The sequence below is a fragment of the Cydia fagiglandana genome, chromosome 13 (genome assembly GCF_963556715.1).
Source record: "Cydia fagiglandana chromosome 13, ilCydFagi1.1, whole genome shotgun sequence".
Classification (NCBI taxonomy): domain Eukaryota; kingdom Metazoa; phylum Arthropoda; class Insecta; order Lepidoptera; family Tortricidae; genus Cydia; species Cydia fagiglandana.
In genome coordinates, this window is record NC_085944.1 from 19,550,509 (window position 1) to 19,565,923 (window position 15,415).

Here is a 15,415-nt window from a genome sequence, read left to right on the forward strand (position 1 = left end):
TAATTAGCCTCATGTTCAAATTCAACCTACTTTTGTTCATATTAGTTAGGTAGTTTAGGTACCTATTAAAGTACCTAAAAATTTTTTTATACTTTATCTTTTCTAAAATTGGACGTAACATACAATGATTGAGATCATTTATTCACTTATTATTTATAATAATTTTTATACCTAATCACATATTGATGAAACGAATTGACGATATATAAATACATATCCTCGTAGCTACATAATATAAAATTTGTAATATATATGTAGTTAATAGAAAATCGGTGTGATGGGGTCGTCTTATGCGGGATTTCTGAATGCACACAGCTTGAAGTAGCACACCATTTGCGATCCTGTAAACAGAATAAATATTGACTTAATTCATTTTAGATACCTTGAGTGTTTTTACTGTTCCGTACCTCAAAAGGAGAAAAATGGAACCCTTATATTAGGGTCACTCGTACGTCTGTCTGTCCGTCTGTCACAGTTACATATCAAATGAAAGAGCTCATTATGAGAATCTTAAATCGATACCTATATATATTTTTTATAATTTTAGGATAAACAGTTTAGAAGTAATTCAAGAAAATAGGCAAAAATAAGCATCCCCCCTCCCTTTATCTCAGAAAATACTTCCTAAAACTAACCTTGTACATTCTAGACTTTGTGGCGCACGCTGCCTTAATCCCTCGACTGAACTGAAGCCTTAACTGAGGATCTACTGCGAACCACGTTCGACGTGTAGCCCCTTGTCCCTCTGTAGTACTTGTAAATTCGTAAGTGTGAGAGGGAGGCAACACGTCGAGCATGGTTCACGTTAGGACCTTCATTATTACCTATAACTTTCCCCTTCTTAGATTTCCACCGCTGTTGTGGTCTCACGCCCAAGAAGAATCTCTTCGCCACGTTCGAGTCACCCAACATTGGGATGTCTCCCGTCGGCGCGTCTTTTTGCATTCTGAAACAGATATAGGTAGAGTCGGTCTAAATAAGTACATTTCTGGAAGTTTTATGATCCGTCCAATCAAATTAAACCCTCCGAAACACGTCCTAGATGATATCAAATATCAAATATCAAATATCAAATATCAACATCAAATATCAACATTTATTCAGCAAATAGGCCACAAGGGCACTTTTACACGTCAACATTGAATTTACATAAAAGCAAAAATAATAACATCAACAATTTTATAAATTAAAACTAACAATTCAATCTAACGTATTACAATTACTAAGAGATGTATATGGTCTCTTAATGTCGAATTACATACAAAATACAGATAAAAAAACACACACAAAAAATCTATAATATTTAGAGGTGTAAATGTCTCTAGGTGTCAGAACTATAAGATTATATAGTTTATCAAGTTATCCTTAGAGATGTACATATAGGGTCTCCAAGAGTCAATATCCTGTATAATTAATACATTCATTAAAAGAAAAGAAACATACGAGAACAGAATGAGGCGTCTCACTGTAATTAATTAATAAAAGTTACTAAGTATAATAGCTCGTGTTAGCTTAACAGACCAGTCTCCACAAACAGCACCCGTTCACGAGTATGACGCGTATCTCAGCCATCGCCTCCCTCAACCTTCATTCGGGAAAGTGGCGACCCGATCAACAACGCCACCGTAAGCAAAGACTTTTAAGCGCTAATATTACACTTACCGAAGATATAAGGTCAGAAAAGAAAATCTTTAATTCTCTAGAGAATCTTTAAATGCAGTTTTGTTTCTTTTTAAAAATAATGGAATGTCTCCTTTAAGTAAAATGAGCTAGCTTAAGGATTTAAGGTAGTTTCCCTCCAGGACCCGACTTATCTTTCCACCCTGTATAATAGCAACGGCAACGGCGGCGAGATCTCGTAGGTTAAGTGTAGGTACCTAATAAACTATTTTTCACCACACCAGCTCGGAAAGGCTTAATTTGCACTTCAAAAACTGATAGCAAAGTTGCATTTTATTCACATGTGAGACAAAGTAATCAAATGCAAATTTTGAGTTGGTTTCTTATGTTTGCTGGTAGAATTGACTTTTAAATGATGATTTTGGATGATAAATATTTAATAACATTCATTTGGATTTGATTTGGTTCGATTTTGTTTGATATTTTCATTTTAATATTTGCTTCGGGTTGGTGTGGTGAAAAATTTTGTGTTTCACTCGGGGGCAAATTTTGTTTAACCGTCGTGCTTTGAAACCCTCGCAACGCTCAAGATTCCATTTTTCGAACCACTCGCTACGCTCGTGGTTCAATTTTGGAATCTTTCGCTTGCTCGGGTATCAATATTAGCACGAGCGGTTAAACAACAACTTTGCCCCCTTGTATAACAAATAACTATTATTCTAGCCAGTCTATTTTGCTATCTTATCGTAAAATACAATTTCTACAAACCTGTGCTCCGTCCGTGACCCTCTCAGATGCGACTTGATCAGTCTGAACAGCAGCAGGTCGTTGAGTCGTGTCGTCTCCGTGTCGTCCGGGAGTAGGTGTCTGAGCGGCGGGCCCGTGTCTATGTCGTTGACGTCCTGGGCCCAATTTTATAAAGCTACAAGTTACAATTTACAAGCGGAAGTCTCTTTCTAACACATAGGGTCAGAAAGAGACTTCCGCTTGTAAATTGTAACTTGTAGCTTTATAAAATAGGCCACTGCAAGTATTTACTTCGTTAAAAATTTGTAATAATTTATGCGCATACGCTAAAAATATGAAAATTGCTTTTAAAAATCTTTCATAATCTTTTTATAGCACTAAAATATCAAAAATATGCACTCAAGAGTGAACTCTACAGTGACATTTATCCGTATGTGTACATAATTTTGATGACTTAATTTTCCAACATAATTATCCTCATGCGGAATGCGTCTTAGCACTTACTCGTAAAGTCGTAACTAACCAAACAGCTTCTACTTCGGAAAGAGTTATGATAACTTCTTGCTCATTTGTAACTATAGTTTGGTAAAGTAGTTGGTAAGTAATGACTGCGTTAATAACATACCTATGCCTTACCTTAGATTGGTTTTTGAAGTAATTATTTATACCTACACGTCTATAAAAACTACGTGATTAAAGCTCCATTTAGACGGTTGCATGAGATTTTACATTGGTATTTGGTTGATCCACTGAATTCATTGTAGGTACTCTGTAGTTAGCAATGTATCGAATATTGCATGCAAGTTTTTAAACTATCTCACTGGGGTTTTAAAGCTAATTTTTGAAGTCAGAAATTTAAAACTAATTTCAAGGGTGGTACAGTCAAGTGTAAAAATATCTGTGCACACATCATACCTACTCCAAAGTATGTCCCTTAGCTCTTATGTCAGCGAATTAAGATCTATGGGACATATTTTTGAGAAGTTATACAGGGTGATTCCGGGGTCGTGGAGCAAGCGATCAAGGCATGATACACAAGCCCATACTCAACAACTTTTACTATGGGACCAACTCCGAAATCGCGAAAAAAAAATTGGTAGTTTCATACATTTCGGCCGATCACATGTTGTCGTGTTCTATGGGAAGGCCAGTTTTTTTTCGCGATTTCGGATTTGGTCCCATAGTAAAGCCAGCGATCAAGGCATAATACAGTGATCGGCCGAAATGTATGAAACTACCAATTTTTTTTTCGCGATTTCGGAGTTGGTCCCATAGTAAAAGTTGTTCAGTATGGGCTTGTGTATCATGCCTTGATCGCTTGCTCCACGACCCCGGAATCACCCTGTATGCACCCATATTTTTACAGTTGACTGTACATGAACTTATTGTCGAATTCTGGTGCCAAATTCATACAGTTTGGCAATTAACTGCCTGTACACACCACGGCCCACACTGTGATGGCTCCTCTACAAGATGGGCCAGTGCCGGCCACTCCAAGGGACGCAGCCATGCGGAAGAATGAGATAGCAATACCACTTGCTCCCTCTAACGCATAAATGCGTCCCTTGGAGAGGCCGGCGTTGGCCCATCGTGTAGAGGAGCCATGACATAATTCGGACCCTCACCTGGTACATGAGCTCGTTGTCAAATTCTGGTGACATCTCGTACAGGTCGACGGCGGCAGCGGCGGCCAGCAACACCCACACGGCGCCCAGTCGGCTGTGGCACATCATTTCTGAAACAGTCGGAGCTAAGTTTACATACAATAAACTAGGGAGTTTGGGGTTAAAAAATTAACTTAACTCTTAAGATCTTAACCTAACATTACGATGACAAATGCAGCTACGTTACTTTTGCAACGTTTATTCGCGAAATGTTGCTGAAAAAACTTGTTGATGGTGTATGTGGACGTCCTAATCGGAGCCTAATCGCGATGACAGTACGAGAATTACCGGACGCTAAAGGTAGCGCCCCCGCGGCCTGTCTACGCAGATATACATAGAATCCTGCATCCTATATCGGTGTGAAAACGCTCTAAGGGTAAACTGACACCCACTTAGGTATTATGCATTGTGTCGTCACCACGAACTGTGTCTATCTACTATTAATCCCGTGCGGTAGCCAAGAAATACTCGACCTTAAAGTCCACGCTGTAAGGTCCACGGTCTAGAAGGGACACAGAAACCTCATCAGGATGATAAGTTTGCGTAATTGTTTCCTTAATCCCCTCGTGAATGAACTTTTTGAGCGTTTTCGGGAATTTCGGCTCTATTACTAAAGTGGTTAGGTTCATTTTGAATCAATATTTTAAATTGTAATTGAGACAGCAGTATAATAGCTTATAAGAAAGGATGGATGGAATATGTGAGGAATACAAAGAAAAGACCAAGAATTAACTATCCTAATATTTAGCTGGAAATAAAAGTCATGTAACAAAAGCAACGAATAGGACTGGATTTAGGCGATACTGATAAGAGCTTTTCTAAGCATAGGTAATAGCTTCCGTAATATCACCCAACTATAGTCCAGCATCTATTACAACTATGGTCCACGAGTTCAACACGTAAATAGAAGGATATTTAGGGGAAGCCCGGATATAGTGAACACCACACCTTAAGGTTTGACTTGACATAACAGGAAAATTTAACAAGGAAGAAATGAAAAAAGTGTCAATAATAAGTCTTTATTTAATAAACTTTTAATTTAAATCAACACTAGCGTCCAATGTTTAATAATTTCTGCAATTTTGAACAAAACGTAAAAAAATATATCTTATTCGCTTTGCCCAGGGTGCCGGGCAAAGTGAAACAGACCTCCGGGCAAAGCAAATATCGCTCATAAAATCTTAGTGAACTTAATAACTAAGTGAAAATTAATCAATATAAGATCATTTCAATAATATGAATTAGAAAAAGCTGTCACAAGTAACTTTTGATATATTTTCACTGATTTCATAAGCATATAATTCACGGCATCTCTGAAGACATTTTAACACAGCGAATCCACGTTTTGATAGCAATTTCCATGACGTCTGTTAGCCAGGAGCAATGATTGATTTTTTTTTGATATTTATATACCACCTGTAAAAAAATATTATAATAAAAAAAATACCCAATAAATTCAAAGTGAACATGCTATCCGCTTTGCCCGATCCACTTTGCCCATTCAGTCAGTTAAATAAATTAAGTATTAAAAAAAGTAACCGTTGGATTGCTTTAAAAGAAATGCGTTGTAAAAGGAAGATACTTTAATAAGCAATAGAAGCAGCTTGATTTAAAATTCGAGATAATTACTATGACAAAATGACATACAATGTACTTACCTTTCAAAATCGAATGTTTTGCACTAAAAGCACATTTTGACTCCTCACCGACGACGCTCGCAGCGACGACTCATAGAGCGAAGGATTGGATGAAGGTGCGACAAAGTCGAATAGTGTAGGATTGGGAGCCCGAATTCGCGTTGCCTGGGGTGTTCGCTTTACCAGACCTTCCTTAATATCTGGCGGATGACCAAGCTTTGCTCGGAAAACATAATATAAAAACTCAAAAATGCGAGTTTTCCCAGAGATACCTAGCTAGATTGATTTATAGCCCCCGTAATATAGCATTTCATCGAAATCGTTAGAGCCGTTGCCGAGATCCCCGAAATATATATAATTATATAAATAATCAAGAATTGCTCGTTTAAAGTTTCTATAAACCGAAAGGTATTACATAGATAGATTATGTTCTGTTTGGTTTTGACTAGTTTTTTTTACAATTAATAAAAATATTTGCCATAGAACTACGACGGTAAGGTTTTGGTTAGATTCTACTCTTGCAAATATAATTTACTTAAATACCTAGTTTCCGTGCGAAATTTTTCATGGCATTTTCCTTTGTAAAAACGTGTTTTAACAATTCAATATTTATAAAAGTTGTAATGTGTTAAATGTGAAAACCATTAAGTTGTTATCTAAGGCACTCGTGCCTCTTGAGACAGAAACGCGAATGGGTGCTCTCGTGAGCCTTTTGTACACATTTTAACGCAGTTCAAAACAGCGGAGATAAAAGGAAAATAAACAGTTGCAATTAAGACCATTGTAGATTTTAATCACAGCTAGAGTGACGCTTAATAATCATTTAAGTGTGCAAAAGGGAAGCAATCATGTACCTATATGAATATTTCGTCAGTGAGTGAGAGGCAGACTAAGTACCAATAAAAAAATAACTTTAAGATAAATTTCTACAAGTATTATATTTGTTGACATATTTTAAATACACCATTATTTTTTTTATTTTTCAATGAATATTTAATAACTTTAAAATTATATTTAATGTTACGTAATCGCTTTTTCACGCCGCGCGCGTTTCCCGAAAATGAGGCGCGGAGGGCTGTGTTCAGCGTTGAAAAAGAAGTATATGTAGGAAGTGGATGCGAAACTAAAACACACTTTTTACTGAACTTTATGTATTTAAACGAAGTATTTAAAGAAATATAAACAATTAACATAACGGCACGTCTTGTCTGTTAGCTTTCTCCAACATATCCCAATGGCGGACGGCCTGCGCCTCATAACCTAAACGACATAACTCACTCATGCTATCCCTTTCATACTTGTTGACATGATCTTCATTCTTTCTCACTCATTCACACAACGTTCCATTTCACTCAATCCTACAGTCGGCCGTTCCTGAAATATAGACTGGTCTCTCAGTCTCACATTACAGTATTACAGTTAGTACACAAACATAACTTTAGGTTCTTAAGTATAGCTGAATTAATCAATTTAACATCTTAAAGTAAGGTTGATTTACTAAACATAACTAAACATCTTTTAGAACAGTTGGTAACAACTTACATAATCTAGTCACAGCTATTTTCAGACCATATGTTTAATGACAACAAAATCTTAATTAGGTAAATAAGCCTTATTCTTAGCGTATCTAAAATAACATCTTTAGGAGTATAACACTGCATGGTTACACAACATGACTTAGGGAAACGACAAATGTGATTCTCACCTGACAACAAAAAAAATAAAATAAAATAAGAAAGCAGTTTAATTACCTGCCCCATCACTCCGTGCTTACAGGCCATCGTTTCATATGATCACAGGAGGTGGTGGTGTTCCTGGACCCTTCGGTGGAATCATCGACCTTCTTTACTTGGTACCGATCTCGTCCTGTGACTTTCGTGACTCGGTATGGACCTAGGTACTTAGGCTTCAACTTCATTCCGACTCCAAATTGGGTTCTTTTTATTGCAACCAGATCACCTTCCTTATACTTGGTACTTTCCTTCCGTTTCCTATTAAACGTACGCCTGTTCTCTTCTTGTACCTTTAGTATTTGTTCTTTCGCCTTCCTTCTGTTCTCTTCTCTAGCTAGTACAAAGCAGTCTCTGTTTTCTTGTTCTAGTAACTCATAAATCTCCATGTCTTCTTTAAGCTTCATTTTAGCGCCTATAAGTAGCTCGTATGGTGACGTGTTTATACTGCGCTGGTAAGTACTATTTATACATCTCTGTACTTGACTGACATGTCGATACCACTGTGTCGGATTTTCTATGCATAGTTTCGTCAGTATTGAGGTCAGTGTCTTATGAATAATCTCGCATTGACCGTTTGACCTCGGAACCCCTGTGGTTATCTTTATATGCTCTATGCCTTCTTCCGTGCAGTACTCTTCAAACTCTTTGCTTGTGAAAGCAGTACCTCGGTCAGTTATTATTCTTGCTGGATTTCCAAAACATTGCTGGTGAATCTTCAACTTGTCAATAGTCTCTCGGCTTGTAGTGCTTTTTACTGGAAACAACCATACAAATTTGGTGAAAGCGTCCACAATAGTCAGTATGTGGTTGTATAGCTTTTTAGTCTCCGTCATGGGTCCTATGTGGTCAGCGTGCAGTGTAAAAAGGGGTATCTCATCTTTCTCAATGCTGTGTAGGAAACCTTCTTGTTTACCACTTTTCTTGTCAGCTAGTAGACAAGGGACACATGACACAATGTGTCTTTCAATCTTGTTTTCTAAGTTTTCAATATAGTAATCCTTACTAATTAGTTCCATCATCTTCTTTTTAGAGAAATGACCTTGATCATGAGCTCTCTTGATTATCTCTCTTTCCATCTCAGCAGGGACAATGAGACGTCTATCCTCTCCTTTATAGAGCAATCCTTGGTCCAAATAGTAGTCTTTAAAAGGCACACTCTTCTGCAGCAATTCCATAATGGCTTTCAAGCCTTCATCATTCCCTTGAGCCACCCTCAACTGCTCATGAATGGGGCCACTCTTCAAAAATGCCACATATGGATTTCTGCTCAGGGCATCAACGTGTTGCATTCTATTGCCTTCTCTATGTTCTATTTCAAAGTCATATTCTTGGAGGATTAAAATCCATCTTGCCACTTGAGTTGACATAACTAAATCTTTTTTGTTCAGGGTCATCTGAAACGCCTTACAATCAGTTACTATCTTGAAATGAGTACCGTAAAGGTAACACCTGAACTTCTTCACTCCTTCTATTATAGCTAGCTCCTCCAGCTGATAGCTGCTATAATTACTTTCTGCCGGTGTTGTTTTTCTACTCATGTAGTATACTGGGTGTAACTGTGCGTCTACACCTTTCTGTAATAAAATGGCTGATATGGCCACTTTGGAGGCATCCGTGTGCATCTCTGAACTCAGCTTGGGGTTGAACAGCCGTAGCACTGGTTGGCTGGTTAACCTCTTTTTTAATTCTTCAAATGCAGCTCTACACTCTGCGTTAAACTCAAATGAACTATCTTTCCTTAACAGATCTGTCAGCGGCTTGGCAATCATTGCAAAATCTTGTATGTACTTCCTAAAATACGATGTGAGGCCTATGAAGCTTTGTAGTTGTTTGGTATTGGTAGGCTCTGGAAATCTAGCGACCGCATCCGTCTTTTCCGGTGAAGGCCGCACCTGCCCATCTTGGATCACATGTCCAAGGTACTCCACTTGTCGTTGGACAAGCTGCGACTTTTTCCAATTAATCTCGAGGCCATATTGCGAAGCCACCTCCAATACTTCACCCAGTCGAACCACAGCTTCATCCTCAGTCTCTGCGGGAATAATCAAGTCGTCAATAAAGATCAATACTACACCTCTAGCAATGAGGTCTCTAAAGATTGCAGTGATGAATCTAGTAAATACTTTAGGACACAGGGAGAGGCCAAAAGGTGCCCTAAGAAACTCATACTGTCCTGTCATCGTGACAAATGAAGTGAACTTAACCGATTCCTCGTCTACAGGTAAATGAAAATATCCATTTTTCAGATCCAGTGTGCTGAAAACTCTTGCATCCACCAATTTGTCTATATGATCTTCAATTATTGGCATAGGATATTCGTCCTTCACAATCTTCTGATTAAGTCGTCTGTAATCAATGCATACCCTAATACTACCGTCTTTTTTCTTTACAAGAACCAAAGGACTAGCATACTCTGAGTAGCTTACCCTTACCACGCCGTCTTCAAGCCACTTATTCACTTGTCGGTCAACCTCCTCTTGTTCCGCTGGAGCCAATCTTCGGGGTCGTTGTGCAACAGGGATGTCATCTTTTAGCACAATTTTCAACTTGACAGGCGCTTCCTTCGTCTTACGCGGTACGTATGATTCCACCAGGTCGTTCACCCGTTTTTCAACATCTTCACTAGAACCTGTAACAAGAGAATCACACACCCTTATCTCGCATACCCACCTATCAAGCGGTATTAACCATACATTGTTATACTCCATAACAAGTCTGACACGCAACAAGAAATCTTCACCGAGAATCATACTGTACGGCACGGTACGGTTAGGAACTATACGAAACTTAACGTCCTTATACCACAACTCGTCTATTTCAATGTCCAAACAAATTTGTCCATAACAATCCACCTGGTTCTCGCCTAATCCCGTTAAGAAATCGTCACTTTTGTCAAACTCTGGCGCACCTAAATTGTTGTAGCACTCGATTGTCATCAAACTTACTTCGCACCCAGAGTCAACCAACGCTATAACATCTTTTCCCAACACATGAACTCGTTTCACAGGCTTCTTTTTCGGTGTAATCGTCTGCTGTGTTTTGTTTACGTCGCCGGCCATGACAGCTAGTAGACAATTCTTCGCCGCCATTTCGCTCGATTGGCCAATCACGTCTTCGCTACTAGGGATGTGACCATCACTCGTCGAACCGTAAAAAGCACGTTTCGTTGCGACACTAGCGCCATTCGTTCCGGTCGGCCATTTCTTCCCAGCGCTGCCACCTTCACCACTCGCTGCTGACTTCACGTCACTCTTTGAAGTACTTGCAGTTGAAGATGACACAGCCGTTTTGCATTGAGATGCAATATGCCCAAATTCGTCGCATTTGAAGCATTTCAGGCCTTTTTCCTTGTGGGGACAGTCTGCTGATGAATGATTCTTTTCTCCACAGCTGTAGCAACGTACAAATCGCCCATACGTCTTCTCATTTTTCTCTGTCTGCTTCGAACGACTTGTATCTCGGCTTGAACTCGAACTCGCCATGTTTGATTTCAATTGTTCATAAATCTTCAGCTTCTCTTTCAGGTCACTGTATGTCGTAACGCCGTATAACATTATCTTATTTACTTCTTGATCCTTGATTCCTTCTACTATGTATTTAATGGCTACATAGTCTGGCATTTTTCCTCGTTTACCCAACTCTTTCATAGTAAATAAGTACTCTAAACACGATTCACTTGATTTTTTATGTCTGGAACTCATCAGCTCGTGTATAGCCTTCGCGTCGATGTTATCAGGGAACTCCTTGAGGATAGCGGCTTTAAACTCGTCCCACGTCTTAAAAATGCGCTCTGCCCGGTACCACAATAACGCCGTTCCTGTTAACGACCGCCTCGCCATCAACAGCTGTTGCAACGGAGTCCACCCACAGAGCTCGGAGCTGTCCTCGACGTCTTGAACCCATCTGGCCGCAGGATACGTCTTATCTTGACCAGTGAATTTGGGAATCAGCCCTTCCGTGAGATGTAACATCGTCATGCCATTATCTCGTGATGTTTCAGCATTTCCGTCGTTGTAGTCTTGTTGTCTGCCGCTACGTTTGTTTGGAGACATGTTTACGCTTTGCCTTCACGTAGTTCGACGTCGTATTTCGTCTTAAAATTTTCGAACCACGCGATCCCAACGGCAAATCTCGGTACGTCTTTTTCTTTGTTCGTTTGCCACTCCCACGTCTGACACCACTGTAGGAAGTGGATGCGAAACTAAAACACACTTTTTACTGAACTTTATGTATTTAAACGAAGTATTTAAAGAAATATAAACAATTAACATAACGGCACGTCTTGTCTGTTAGCTTTCTCCAACATATCCCAATGGCGGACGGCCTGCGCCTCATAACCTAAACGACATAACTCACTCATGCTATCCCTTTCATACTTGTTGACATGATCTTCATTCTTTCTCACTCATTCACACAACGTTCCATTTCACTCAATCCTACATATATATAATTGAAATACAGTTCTGCAAGTATGGAATGTTTGATTGGAAATATCCTCCTCTTTTATAATATTAATTTTGGTTTCTTAAATATTAATACTTTTTGAGATATTTGGGAAATAAGACAAATCTACTTTTTTCTCCCTTTTTTTGTTAATAACTTTTGTAATTTTTTGTGTGCTAATACACGCTTCGAATACATTTTTCTAGACATCATTACGATCTAATGAGGTATCACACGTATTTTTAGGAGTATTATCTATATTTTTCACCGTTTTCCGTACCTCGAATAGACTATAATACCGCTAACCGCCGGCTTAAATGTACAAAATGTAAGGTTAGTGTGCTGTAAAATACAAAAAGCTGCATGCAGGCGTTACGGTGGGTCGTGGGACTATATCGGGTAGGTACTATACAGGGTGATCAATCCAAATGGGTCAGTATGGAGAAGTCAGAAACTATGAGAGATAGCAAAATCTGTTCTTAGGAACCATGGCTTCGATTTTAGATTTAATAATAATGGCATTAATTTTTTTTTTTAATCTATCATACATAACCGGGATTCGAACATGGTCAATATTCTTGTTGTTTGTTTGTATGGCAACTTTTAAACGATGCGTGATAGGTGGGGGGTGCTCGACCAAATATCATAGAGGGCCCCGAGACAAAACAAAGTACATTAAAAAAAATCAAAATGGCCGACTTTTTTTTTAATTTTTTCAAGTTGGTCCGAGCGCGCTGAGATTCGGCATGCGACGAGCCTGGGGGCCCAAGATTACAATGTCAAAAAAATATTTTTGGAAAAATCCAAAATGGCGGCGGACACGGGCAAAGACAAATTTCCAAGTAGGTTAAGCGAGCCTGAAGGGCGAGCTTCAGGCCGGGAGGCCGAAGGCCGACCCCGGTGGAGGGCCGAAGGCCCGAAGCCTCCACCCCGACGCCCAAAAAGCGACTCCCAATAGGAAAAGTGTTGGGTCGTGTTTAAGCTCCAACTTCCCCCTCTCGTGTGACGCCTCGGGCCTTCGGCCCTACGCCTAGCTCGGCCTTCGGCCTCCGCAAGCCTCGACGCTTCGCCGTGGGGCATTCGGCCTGCCGGCTTCGGTCATCAATACAGTTGATTTGGTAGAACGCTTGGAAGCACCGAATTCACGCAGTTCGGCCTTCGGCCTCGCGTTTTGGGAGTAGGGGTGGAGGCTCAGGGCATTCGGCCTTCCACCGGGGTCGACCTTCGGCCTCCCGGCATGAAGCTCGCCCTTCGGGCTCGCTTAACCTACTTGAAAATTTTACTTTGCCCGTGTCCGCCGCCATTTTGAATTTTTCCAAAAATATTTTTTTGACATTGTAATCTTGGGCCCCCAGGCTCGCTGCATGCCGAATCTCAGCGCGCTCGGACCAACTTGAAAAAATTAAAAAAAAAGTCGCCCATTTTGATTTTTTTTAATGTACTTTGTTTTGTCTCGGGGCCCTCTATGATATTTGGTCGAGCACCCCCCACCTATCACGCATCGTTTAAAAGTTGCCATACAAACAAACAACAAGAATATTGACCATGTTCGAATCCCGGTTATGTATGATAGATTAAAAAAAAATTGAATGCCATTATTATTAAATCTAAAATCGGAGCCATGGTTCCTAAGAACAGATTTCGCTATCTCTTATAGTTTCTGACTTCTCCATACTGACCCATTTAGATTGATCACCCTGTATAGTCCCACCATAATACAGGATACAATTTACAACTATTATATAATTATAAATTAAATAGGTAACATTTTTCCTCCAAACAGAGTTAAAGTCAATGCGTTTGACTTATTTCCCAAAAGACCCTAAGGTGTAGTTTGCTCAAAGTTATTTAAAAAAATCCAAATTTTCTCTTCGTGCTTTTTTTGTCACTTTGTTTTTACAGGAAATTCTATTGCAGGGACTCAGTGCATTTGATGGCTTAAATAATAACAAGTATGTTATGTACCTAAGAAAGAAAAGTTCCACATGAATAGTAGAGAAATCATTTACAAATGAACTTTAATAATTCACATTGCAAAAGTTTCTATCAGTAAAATTAAATGTAAAGCTTGGGTACCTACAACGTCGTATTAATAAATACTGTGTAATAAAATAGGCGCGTATTTATAATCTAAGTAAATAGGTATTTGCAAGCAACGACCGTAGAAGATTATGGAAATCAAATTCATCAATCTACAAATACCTATATGAAACACATTCCAGTAGGTGAATATATTTGCCAAATAAATGATAAAATTGATCACCATGTGTCAATAAGATTATTACACAAAATATCTCCTTGCTTACATGATTTTTTTTAATATCAATATACGTCGTCTTGGTCGGGGAGGTAAATATGTACCTACTTGATTAGCATGGGAAAGTGATCGAGACAATTTTTTATCAAGATCACATAAAGTGCGAAAATTACTAAAAAAAACAAGTTATTTTTATAATTTTCCTATAGGGACGCAAACCAACACAGATAGGTCATGAGTGTCATGACCCCTGGACGTCATGAAGTGGGCGGAGATGGTATCTGCGACCATTACTGCTGACGGACGTCAAAAGGCGATGGACATTGTTAGTGCAGACTTATGGATGGGTGCCGAACTACCGAATACCGAATATTTATTTAATTTAATCGTAAGGCAGATACAATAGTGGGTGCAGATACAGAGAAATCTGAAATACAACGCCAGATAATTAATCCACTTCGTCGTTTAATTTTATCAAGTACCTAGGTATAACATAAAGTACATTCTATACAGAGCAAAAAATGAGCAAAAGTGAGTTGCATAAGTAGACTGGACAAAAAAATAATAATGTACTTAAATGCAGAAGAATGTAATGTAAAGTATAGCTGACGCTATCGATTTTTTAAGACATCGTTACCTAAAGTTACTCTTCTGACATACATTCCCGCCGTTTTCTTAAAAATAGGTACATATTAAATCTCTGCTTAGCTACATAAGGTCAATGAATAGTATCAGAATTTTGATTGGCGTTTGTGCATTGTACTATTTATTTTGTGTAAGTAATAAAATTCAAATTAATTAATAAAAGACAAGGCTCAAGAAGACTCAAATTATGATCGTAATTTAAAAATATGTTTATGTCAAATAATTATTTGTATTATTGTTATAAATCCCGCCACATCCTGTTAATCAATGTTATAATTACTTTTACACATTTTTACTTTCAGTTTTCAGTAACATTCAATTTTAAATTGTGTCCCAAAGTTTCAAAGGCTCGGATATTGCAATATTACATATTCATATTTGCAATATCGTGATCGCTAATGAGGTTTTTAATTGAACAGGTATTGTTATACAGAACGGTTTGACGTTAATTTCGCTTGACGTAAATTCAATCAATAGGTACCCAATTTCCTACGTCTAAATTATTTTCTCAAACACGTGAATCCAAAAATGGATCGTAGAATGTTGCATTTGTTATTGTAAGCATTTAAAATTTATGGCCTCCTCTCGCGCATGAGAGGAGGCCTGTGCTCATCAGTGGGACGTATATAGGCTGAAATGATGATGATGATGATGATTGAGAATACCAAA

General features: G+C 38.6%; 1 protein-coding gene across 1 annotated transcript; it reads right to left on the bottom strand.

Moving 5' to 3' along the window:
- Nucleotides 1–258: 258 nt before the first annotated feature.
- On the bottom strand, nt 259–4,100 carry LOC134669923 (uncharacterized). Its single transcript, XM_063527539.1, has 4 exons — nt 3,993–4,100; nt 2,389–2,522; nt 825–946; nt 259–341 (listed from the first exon to the last, which is right to left on the bottom strand). The coding sequence occupies exons 1-4, from the start codon at nt 4,098–4,100 to the stop codon at nt 289–291; spliced, it is 417 nt and encodes a 138-aa protein (XP_063383609.1). The 3' UTR covers nt 259–288.
- Nucleotides 4,101–15,415: the final 11,315 nt, after the last annotated feature.